At 40.4% G+C, this 12119-nt stretch overlaps 1 protein-coding gene across 1 annotated transcript in view; it reads left to right on the plus strand.

Moving 5' to 3' along the window:
* The first annotated feature begins 7402 nt into the window (after positions 1–7402).
* The window catches only part of LOC115111411 (ubiquitin-conjugating enzyme E2 E3-like), a 47199-nt gene continuing 42482 nt past the window's right edge, over positions 7403–12119 (plus strand). The window contains exons 1-3 of the mRNA XM_029637433.2: positions 7403–7489; positions 8694–8901; positions 11054–11104. Of these exons, the coding sequence (XP_029493293.1) occupies positions 8705–8901; positions 11054–11104 (248 nt within the window). The 5' untranslated portion in view covers positions 7403–7489; positions 8694–8704. The remainder of the gene's footprint in view (positions 7490–8693; positions 8902–11053; positions 11105–12119) is intronic.

The following is a 12119-nucleotide window of genomic DNA, read 5'->3' on the forward strand; positions in this document are numbered from 1 at the left end:
ACAGATGTAGTCTGAATATTTGCTCTTTGGTTTGTAGATTTCTTATCCATTTCAACGTGGGAATGATCTCCACGTTCTCTGGTCTTGTCCTTTGGTAGAGTTGTAGTTCTTAACCATTTAAACATGTAGCGTCAGCTCCAGGTTTTCTAGTCTTCTTAACCATTCGAGACGTCCAGCTTACTTCTCTTTGGCACAGTTGCCAACCATTTCAACATGTTTTCTGATCTAATGTAAATTTAGTCAGAAATGGGTTTCATACTTAGTAGAAGAAGGGGGTGTTCCATGACGCCTGCTGTTATGGCTGGGCTCACGGGGGTGTGGCCATTGACCTGTTAAACTTTATATGAAAACCCATACTCTCATTTAGAAGGCTAACAACATCACATTTCATCTTTCACAAATAGTCTAATATGTAATCATATACGTTTCACAACATTTAGATATACACCCCACAATTGAGAAGTGTACTCAACCAAAGACACAGTCATGTGTGTTTCCTGTCCTTCATGAGATCACCCAATGAAACAGACTCGACATGACTGTCTCTTAAGTGTCCGCGGACCATTCCCACATTCTCAAAAATATAAATATTGTTTAATTCTCCCATTTTGGGGATTTGGCAAGGAGAATGTCTATGTTCTCCATAGGCTCGCTCCCTCTATACTGAGAGTTTCTACCAGGAATGTATGACCGTTGTGAAACCTGATGTAGGAGAGAGAGTGAGAGAGCCACGATATGCACCCAAAAGGGCCACGTTGTGACACATCAATACAACCAGTTTACAAGCTGAATGTATTGTCACACGGTTGGTTGTAATCTGGTTGTTGACATCATTACAACCAGTTTACAAACTGAATGTATTGTCATACGGTTGGCTGTAATCTGGTTGTTGACATCATTACAACCAGTTTACAAGCTGAATGTATTGTCATACGGTTGGCTGTAATCTGGTTGTTGACATCATTACAACCAGTTTACAAGCTGAATGTATTGTCATACGGTTGGCTGTAATCTGGTTGTTGACATCATTACAACCAGTTTACAAGATGAATGTATTGTCATACGGTTGGCTGTAATCTGGTTGTTGACATCATTACAACCAGTTTACAAACTGAATGTATTGTCATACGGTTGGCTGTAATCTGGTTGTTGACATCATTACAACCAGTTTACAAGCTGAATGTATTGTCATACGGTTGGCTGTAATCTGGTTGTTGACATCATTACAACCAGTTTACAAGCTGAATGTATTGTCACACGGTTGGCTGTAATCTGGTTGTTGACATCATTACAACCAGTTTACAAACTGAATGTATTGTCATACGGTTGGCTGTAATCTGGTTGTTGACATCATTACAACCAGTTTACAAGCTGAATGTATTGTCACACGGTTGGCTGTAATCTGGTTGTTGAAATAATTTCAACCAGGTTTGCCCACTGGGTATGGCCTGAGTCTAAATTTCTGCCAAAATGCAGCTGGCCTGGTCAAACCAGGAAGGAATCACCTCAACAGTAAAATAGATCATCCCTCAGCTGAACTATAGACCAGACATGGTAACAGACAGTCCTATGAGGGAGGGATGCTAGATGCTCTTCATCTGATGGAATTTGAATGTGTCAGTTTGCCCATAAAGAGCTTTGTGTGCGTGTGCGCGTGTGTGTGTGTGTGTGTGTGTGTGTGTGTGTGTGTGTGTGTGAGAGTGTGCACGCATTTATAAAGAGTAGAGTGCCTCTATCAGTGTGGCCTTGAGAGGTGTATTTAAAACTCTGCTCAAGTCATCAGAGAGTCGTCAGAGACAATTCTCAATCTAAACTGCCACAGTCAATATGTATTTTATAGCACCTTTTTACTTATGGATGTGAGATAGACGTTAAGGCAAATACATTTCATTACACCGTTTTGTGTTGAGGTCTAGGGATGGATTCTGTTCATGTTAACCATTTCAGATTAACATTGGGTCAGACTGGTTTGAAATGTTGCTGAGTGTGTGGTGAATATGAATCCAGATGGGTAATAATGATGGATAAATCCTGCATCCTAGCATAGAATCGAAACGAGAAGAATAAGGAGGAGAGTGAAAGAGAGAGAGCATGAGAGGAGACAGAGAATGGGAGAGAGAGGAATAACTGGAATTCCTCTCTTTTCCCTGGCAATAATTAATGGTGGATATTAGTACAGCACATTTCAATTTCAACACCATGCAAACTGCACAGTGGTAATCAGAGGACATTGGGCTACATTACGGGAGGGAGGGGGCCTGAGGGGGGATGGAAAGAGAGAAGGAGAAAGCGAGAGAGGAGTCTTGAGAAGGGGCTATTCAGAGGCTATATACTTTATATTAATCCAGGTCAACAGAGAACATATCGGAGCTAAAATAAAATCTTGTTTAATAAATCCTCAGCGGTCAAGACAAAGCCAGCCCAGAAGTGCTATGAACATAGCCTATTCCCAGATCTGTTTGTGTTGTATATGGTACTCCTGTGGTTATTGGCATGATAATGACTATATACGAGTTGGTGAGAGTACAAACAGATCTGGGACCTGGTTACTATGCATCACCTTCCCCAAGTCATCCCCCACATGCCTCTGTCTTTAGGTGGCCTTTCATACAGATCAATCAGAATGTCTATGGTGATTCCTCACCTCCAAGTTGTAATACACCTACAATATACCTCAGAATGAATAAAGGGTAATAATTCACAGATTCTCCCCCCCATCAGCAGCTCTATTCATTGGTACTCTAATTACCACACACTGACCCCTCCCCCGCCCCCCTCACATACAAACACACATGGGCACACACGTGCGCACACATGGACGCACACACTCGCAGTCACAAACACACACACACACACACATGCGATGGGGCAGCCAAAGCGTGAACTGTGAACGCTGTGTGATGAAAACAGAAGGCTCATGTCACTTCAGTAGAATATTGTAATCAAAGAGGGCTTATATTCACAAGCTGCGTCCCAAATGGCACTCTATTCCCTAAATAGTCCACTACTTTTGACCAGAGCCCCGATGGGCCTGGTCAAAAGTAGTGGACTATACAGGGAATAGGGTACCATTTTGGATGCAAATGTCCTCGCTAAGCCCTCCCTTTCGCACGTCTCCAGATAAGCTAAATCTACAAACCAATCATTAAACATACACAGTCAGAAGGAGTTATTCACACAATGTCCTCCCCTACAAAACTATTGGATTACAACAATGTAAATATTTGTTCTCGTTGTATAAAATCCATCAGAGAGAGCAATGTCTAGACAAAAGGAATGTAATAGTCAGCAGGTTATGTGTAATTGTGCGGCAGAGCTACAGCTACAGACAACATGTGAGAAGCAATTCCAACCAAACAATGTTAGAATTGGTCAATAAGCAAAGAAATGACCACCACCATATTAGATAAAAGGAAATCGGATCCGGTATCAAATTGACAGATGCAGCAAATAAACAATTAGCCTTTTCTTTCAAAACACTGCATTTAACTTGATTAGAACCATATGGCAATTATCCACAAAGACATCAGCGGTATTAACACACCACATCATGGAATAATTTCAACATACTCTTAAGGCAATATTATCATCTCGTCTACAACTTCGCACAAGAGTCAACCTGATCAAATGTAAACTACAGTGAAAACAAATAGCTCTGCAGCTCTACCCAATATCAGAACACTCGGTGGCAATCCTCTACAGCACTCCATTTCATGTGTCCCAAATGGCAAAAGTAGTTCGCTATTGGAAATAGGGGGCCATTTTGGACACATTTGTTTCTGGAGAAGGGACAACCCACAACTAAGTTAGCGAGGTGTCTGTCTTCCATGTCTCACCAGGACTTAAATACTTGTGTGAGGAAAATATGAATTCATCCAAAACCACACCAGAGAGAAAAACCATCAGATTACACAATGTTCTTCTGGGGGAGTTGTCTTTGGCTGCATGGTGCCAGTGACTCAGTGTCAATGAGCACAGTGGTGTGTTATGTCTGGGAGTCTGGATGTCCCAACATGCTGTTTCAGCCTATAGACCTAGGAGGAGCAGGAGAAGGCACTTTCCTGAGGAAAAAAAGGACATCAGATTTCTAATGCCCTTTCACTTTTGAATTATTTTAAGAAAGGACAATTGGAAGTTACAGAGATAGAGGAGCTTTGACAGAGTAATCAGAAAGGGAGATCAAACCCCCATCACCATGGGGGATACGTGGTTTGGAGTCTGCAGCACTTCCACTACACTCTTTACACTCTTAGAAACAAGGGTTCTTCAGCTGTCCCCATAGGAGAATCCTTTTTGGTTCCAGGTAGAACCCTTTTTGTTTCCGAGTAGAACTATTTTGAGTTCCATGTAGATAGCACTTTTTTTTCTAAGAGTGTAGACCAGACTGACGCACTAGTGGCTCTATCTACACTCAGAACTACACAGAGGGCACCTTCACAAAGATGGAATATACACTTCCTCCTCTCTGATTATCGGACCTTATTGACTCGTATTGTCTACACACACATAGTCAGCTCACTCATGGCAAGTACTTCCATATCAACATTAAAAGTACAGTATAAGAGAGGGGGAAAGCTTAATTGACCAATAAACTAACTTCAAATATAGACATCCCCGATACACAAACACTCTTAGTAAATATCAGGAATAAAAAACAAACAAACATCAGGTCCTACCTTTGGACAAACCACTACCACCACAAATACACACAGACAGCACTGGAAGGGGACGTTTTTAAGAGCAATGTTCCAGTCCAGACACAGTCGGTCTGCATTTGAAGTGCTTGTTGTGAATCTCTGCCCTGTCTACTGTAGCTGTTTCCCTGGGGTGGAAGGAAAAAGAGACAGACAGACAGACAGACAGACAGACAGACAGACAGACAGACAGACAGACAGACAGACAGACAGACAGACAGACAGACAGACAGACAGACAGACAGACAGACAGACAGACAGACAGACAGACAGACAGACAGACAGACAGACAGACAGACAGACAGACAGACAGACAGACAGACAGACAGACAGACAGACAGACAGACAGACAGACAGACAGACAGACAGACAGACAGAGAGAGACAGACAGACAGACATCTGTGTGATGAAATATTAATGTCCATTTCCTCTGCTTTCTGTGTACTGAGTCTAATTAAGAACCCATTATTAATATTAAGGCAGGACAATCGTTTTAGGGTCCTGGCAATTCCTAAATGTACTCTCATTTAAAAGAGCCACAAGGTACATTACTTTTATTTATAGTGGCTTTGTAACTCTGTGTGTGTGTGTGTGTGTGTGTGTGTATTTGTGTGTATGTGGGCGAATGAATTACTGGCTCTCTTGTAAATGCAAACCCATTGTCTTTAGAGTAGCTCTCATATTAGTTTCTATGAGTTACTTTAGTCCATCTTCCTATCGTTCACACCAAAGGCCTTAAAACACTTGAGTATAGCATTTTATGGTTTGAAAAATGCAGTTGGCTGATTATGATCAGAAATATATAGCGGTACAGTGGTTTTTCTCTGTTATCATAAGGGCTTTTTCAGGTGGCAATAAAGTGTTACTACACTCATATCATGGCTGAGTGATGAAGGACATCCTGCAGCTTTCAGTAAAAGGCAGGTGCATTATGCTCCATTACTTTGCATACTTTTGAAAAAGGAGCTTGACCGCTTCAGTTAAGCTTAAAAGAGTTAAATCAACTGGAAGTTGGATGTAGACAAAACACGAATGATAACATTGCAGATAATTGTATCAGTTGACCTACTGATTCCTTCAAAGACATTCCTACCTTTATTTACCTTGAGGTATTATTCATGAATAATTGACTTGCACATATTCCTCTCGCTAAGGGGAAGGGAAGCGATTACAACAAAGATGCAATAAACCAAGGACTTACTGCCCTACTTCCTTTTGCTTTTATATTCTACACAATAATGAATACCAACCCATTTTTCACTCTGTTGATATATGCCCTCCAGAGATGTATCTATTCTCTCCCTACTGTACATTTGATTCATATCATGGCTGAGTACAGCCTTGTAATTCATTTTCATCACATCTATTGGAAAACTCTGTTTTCCTTTCCTTTCCCTGCTGTCAGTGAGCTGTCACAGACGATAAGGCCCAGACGTCAGGCACTTGCTCCCTCCTCTCCTCTCCTCTCCTCTCCTCTCCTCTCCTCTCCTCTCCTCTCCTCTCCTCTCCTCCAGGGAGCTAGCCACACAGCCAAACTAAACGATCTTCCTTTCTGATTTCACCTCTAGATTCTGTGAAGGAGCCATCAAAACGTATTGTAGCTGATTCTGAATCCTACACTAATCAATGGTGGCATTTCTACAATCTTTATATCACAATGGTGTGACAAGAACTTGGCAAATAATTTACTGATAATGTTCCCCCCTCGATCAATCAACTATGTGGTTATCTGCTGGGTGTCAAACGTTGCAGCTAATCCTCCTGTTTGCACATGTATCCTGTGGAAGCTGCTGAAGTAGCAACAGATTCAACTCTTTTCCCTCTGAGTAAGTGGCTGACATCTGTACATTCCAACCTGCCACAACAGTTTATGACTTATTTCTGACTCCTGTGTTCTTCATGTTAACACCCTGTCAAGCTGTCATGGCATTCCTTTGAATGTGTGTAGTGCAGAGAGGTAGGCCAATTCATAAGCAAATGTTTGAGGTTGTTGGATATTCTTTCATAGCCTGGCTGTCTCGACTCACGTGACAGCCAGGAGGACTTCAAGTTAGGTGTCAGCCAGAATAATTATTTCATGCTTAAGATCAGTTCAATTCAATTATCCAATTATGATAAACCCTTCAAATTCATTCAATGAAGATATTATAGGATATGAATTATTAACATATAATGTAAAATACATACCTTTTCCGTTATAGAAAAACAAATGCAGAAGGTAATACATATGTTATAAATTCAGAATTATTTGGCAATCTTCAACTTGTTCCCAACGGGATACATTATAGCTTTGTCTATATACAATGGATCCGTTCTCGTTCCGTGCACAGCTGCAGTCAAGACAATCATCACAGAAAACTTCCACAAGGCAACATTGTATCCAACTGTAGTGACACATAACAAGCGTTGTTCAAACCTGTATTCTGTATTCCCCTCCGCTGTTTTGAAGCCCCCAAAACAACAAAATAATAGTCCTACATATGCTCCTTCACTCGAATGAATATCAGAGGACTGCAAGTAGTGACAGACAGTGCATTTCCTGCTGTTTGCTCCATCGTTTGGAAGTGAGAGTGAAACAGATCTCCCTGTCTCAATCTCAATGGACCCAAAGCAACGATTGACTCACTCGCTATCCAGCGCCACCTGTCTCTTCTAAGCCAGTAATGCAGCACCTCCTCTCCTTCCGATTCTCCAATGTTCACAGCTTGGCCGGAGCTCGTCGTCTTCCCGGCTACAATTCCACCGGATTTTAAACACTCCTACCCGGCCTAAATCAGGACAAGACCACGCTAAAGGTAAAGAACAAGCTCCAATGACCCGGGAGAGTCTAGTTTAGGCGGAAAAAGATCGTCCTTTCTTGTTTTTTTCAGCGCTGTCGTGTTAGAGGGAGCTTGCTCAGAACTGACTTCATGCATCAGTTGACTTGGTACACCATGCTGATACTGGAGTCTCCTACCATAACAAACCTTACCGATCTACAAGGGACTCTAAGGTCGGATTCGAAACATGTACTGTTCCTTAGAATGCGTCAATTGACTTATAGTCGATATGCTCCTATTCGTCGGGGATAGACGTATAATAATGGTCTCCTAAAGTGAGAGAAACACGCTATGTTTTATTTAGCTCGCCTGCCTGTCTGCGAGCCCCCTTGCTGCAAATAGGTGCAATTATGCTTTCCTTGCAGCTCTTCATTCGTATTCTACAAACCAATATTTGTGTGATGGTGGCTATGTTGTAGGCTAGGAGTGTTTTGTATCATTGTTTTCTATTGCTTGGCTTTTGACAGGTAAATCATTCGGGAACTCACCCCAAAAGGAAGGTATAGTACCTTGGTCATTAGTCACAAGGATTGAATCCGAGCCTTCTTTTATTACCGACCACAGGGCTTGAAATACACTGCGATAATGTAACAATATTTGCACGCGAGTTATGGGTCTATAAGGGGATTATTAAAAGCCAATTGGATCGAGCTAATGGAATGATTTGGTGACCCTTATCTAACCATATACCTTGATATAGACGTGTGGTGTGACCATTATGGATTATGGATTCATAAAGAACATCGTTTGTCCATCAAAATTACAGTGATTTAAATAAAGTATTCTAATGGATATTATGTATAAATAGTTTTAGCTTTTGTTTATAAATAACTTTTGATGAATACTCAGTAATGCTCAACATCTAACCATCAAATTGACAGACAGGACATAGGCCTGAATAGGCCTACTCATGTAGGTTACAAACCACAGACCAACCCACAAAGGGGTCTACCAGTCCAGTGAGTTATGTCAAGTTGAGGAGGTAACCTACATGTCTGATGATGAGCAACACCTATCTCTCTCGGCTGGATATCAATAATCTCAGCTGCAATAACATCATGCGTAGATTCAATGCAGTTATCCATTAGCTGTAGCCTATGACCATGTTATTATCCAAAGTTATGATGTAGGTATCCCAGTTATTGAAACAGTGCATAACTTTTCTGTTCATTCTTCATAGGGGGAATCAACATGTCCAGTGAAAGACAAGGGCGGTCAGATGATGAGAGTCCAAGCACCAGCAGTGGTAGTTCTGATGCGGACCAGAGAGACCCGGCAGTGCCGGAGCCCGAGAGAAAACAGCAGCCCGCCACACCCCCTCAGCAGCAGAAGAAACCTACCAAATTATCCAGCAAGACTACCGCCAAGTTGTCCACTAGTGCTAAAAGGTAATGTCTTCATTATCACTGTCTTCTTCCAATTTGGAATAATTCATAATTACTGTAGCCGACATCCTGCTAAACTGAGTAGCCTAATATAAGAATTATGGTTCATTTATAATGCTTTAATCCTTTGAGTCACAAATCCTATTATGATAGGAGCCATTTCTTTGAATCTATTATTCATGTGCCAAATACGATTATTAAAAACTACAGCCATTGTACTACATTATCATATGTAGTAAAGGCTTTATTATTAAGTTGTTTGATCAAGGTTTCGTGAAGTATTGATAGTGACCTATTCTCATCATGTCACAACATTTAATGTTGTGTGAGAGGAAGATAGTCACTTTAACATACATAAATGTTTAGCAGTTTTCAAGATTATCTGAACTTCAAAAATAAACAGAATGATCTACACAATAGCCCTTAAAGTGTCAATCAGCAGTTGCAACGGCGGCAGGTTGCCTAGTGGTTAGAGCGTTGGACTCGTAACTTAAAGGATCTCTGAGCTGACAAGGTAAAAATCTGTCGTTCTGCCCCTGAACAAGGCAGTTAACCCATTGTTCCTAGGCCGTCATTGAAAATAAGAATTTGTTCTTAACTGACTTGCCTAGTTAAATAAAGGTAAAATAAATTAAAAACACAATAACCAAGCCTTAACCCCGCCCCTGTTTCATTCAAAAGCTGAGGAATGGGGCTGGAGAAATGCAATCACTTTCAAATTCATGGACAGCGCTATGGATGCACACGGACTGACCATCCATGATATAGAAATGATAGTTTCAACCATGTTTTAAGGCTATATAGGGTTTGTTTACATTTAAGTTGTTTACAAACAATGGAGTTGTATTCTTCAAGAATCAGTGGGTACATATCATTAATTTACAAGTCCTAAAATGGATGTAGCAACTGCAGATTGTCCCTTTTAATATATGTATCAAATACTAACGGTAGACTAGAATAGAAATGTATTTAAAGGTAAGTATGTCAAAATCCTCCCCTTTTTCTCCCTTACGAACTGTTAATAATGCTTTAGTAACAGCCCCCTACGCAGCTCTCTCTGGTTTAAAGCCCTTGTCAAATATACCCGAGGTCCTCCCCCCTCCCTCTCCCTCTTTGCCTCATTTGCATATAAGCTTTAAAATAAAATCTTTTGTGCTTAATGTGACTGGAACGGGTGGATGAGTGGCGGGGTTGGAGGTGAGGGGAGCTAGCTTTGTGCTGGGGGTGAGAGTGTTGTTTTGGGGTGAATGGATGGGAAGAAACGAAGGAGAGAAAGTTTTGCTGTTTTGGGCTTCGGGTTCTGCCTGGGAGAACAAAGAGGAAGCAGCCATGTTAGCTGTGCTGAGCAGAGAGAGAGAGAGAGAGAGAGAGAGGGAGATATATAAATATATATATAGAGAGAGAGAGAGGGAGAGATATAGAGAGAGAGAGAGAGGGAGAGATATATAGAGAGAAAGAGTGAGGGAGAGATATAGAGAGAGAGAGAGAGGGAGAGATATATATATATATAGAGAGAGAGAGGGAGAGATATAGATATATATATATAGAGAGAGAGAGAGAGATATATATAGAGAGAGATATAGAGATATATAGAGAGAGAGATATAGAGATATATATAGAGAGAGATATAGAGATATATAGAGAGAGAGAGATATAGAGATATATATATAGAGATATATATATAGAGAGAGAGGGAGAGATATATATATAGAGAGAGAGAGGGAGAGATATAGAGATATATATATAGAGAGAGAGAGGGAGAGATATATATATATATAGATAGAGAGAGGGGAGAGATATAGAGATATATATATAGAGAGAGAGATATAGAGATATATATATAGAGATATATAGAGAGGGAGAGCCATGCAGTTAGAGCTACATTGGTAGAGGGCAGTGTAAGTCCCTAGTCTACATGGCTACTCTAGTTTAGTGCTGTAAAATCTCTTCTCCTTTCTCATTTCTCTCTCTCTCTCTGACAGCGAGGTCCACAATAGAAACAAGTCTGTTGACTTTGCTGTGTTTTTATCCTTGATGATTGTTTATGTGTGTATTGTTCATCCCTATAGGGCTGCTCTAGTCTAGTGCTGTTGAGTCTCTTCTCTCACAGCCCTCTTCTCATCGTTTCAATACATGTATCATTTATTTCCCACAGAATCCAGAAGGAGCTTGCTGAGATCACTCTGGATCCACCACCTAACTGCAGGTATCGCAAAGATTTCATATTCATTTGTATTCTGTTTATGCTCTTTTTTAGGATGAGGCTGAAGGCTGTCAGTTATGTGTTCTGCTGTCACACAAAACTGTTGCAAGATATTTATTTTAACTTGTTGTATTACTTGTCATATTAAAGTGTTTTATTAGGACATTCATATTATTTCAATGCCTGGCTTCAAAGCAGAGACGAAGAGGATGGTCTGGTTTGATGATTTTTGACGTGTTAAATAATTGATTTGTAGCTGTGGTTTTTGCCCAGTCATGTTTTCAATAATGCATTTCTGCAGACTGTCTTTGATTCCATCCTACATGCTGTTGATCTCTGTCCATTTAGATTCCATCTGTTGTAACGAGGTTGACATAGAAATGCCTTTATAACGGAGTTGACACAAATACGCGTTTATGACAGAGTTGACAGTTATGTGTTTATAACAGAGTTGGCATAGATACAGTATGTGTTTATAACGGAGTTGACATAGTTATGTGTCTATAACAGAGTTGACATGGATATGTTTTTGAAAAGCAGATGGGATGCTGCAGATTCAGTTTAATTAGAGAGATTCAGTTTAATTAGAGAATGTATGATTTTATGTTTTTGGATGACCGCTGAGTAATTTTGCTTCATACTTTTTAGCTGTTAAACACGTCTTACTGTTTGCTGTTAAAAGTCTTTTTGAGGGTGAAAAAATTGTCTGTTTAGATTCTTGAATGCCCTTTTGAGTCTTCTGAAATTCAATTCCAGTCATGCGATTTGATAAACTTACAGTACTTTGCTTACTGGGGTGTGTAAATGTTCTTTATCCAAACCACTATTGCAACGATACCGACAGTTGTATTTTCATCATTTTTGTTGTTGTTGCATTTTAAATGTCTTCAACCAAGGAGAAATTACAGACAGAGTTTGAGTTATGCCTCTGAAACTGGGTTTCATGCTGTCATTAAGTGTATTAGCTCTAATGACTTTGACCCCAGCCCGGGAATATCCTTCTAGAACATATTCATGA

This window comes from Oncorhynchus nerka, linkage group LG3 (genome assembly GCF_034236695.1).
Source record: "Oncorhynchus nerka isolate Pitt River linkage group LG3, Oner_Uvic_2.0, whole genome shotgun sequence".
Classification (NCBI taxonomy): Eukaryota; Metazoa; Chordata; class Actinopteri; order Salmoniformes; family Salmonidae; genus Oncorhynchus; species Oncorhynchus nerka.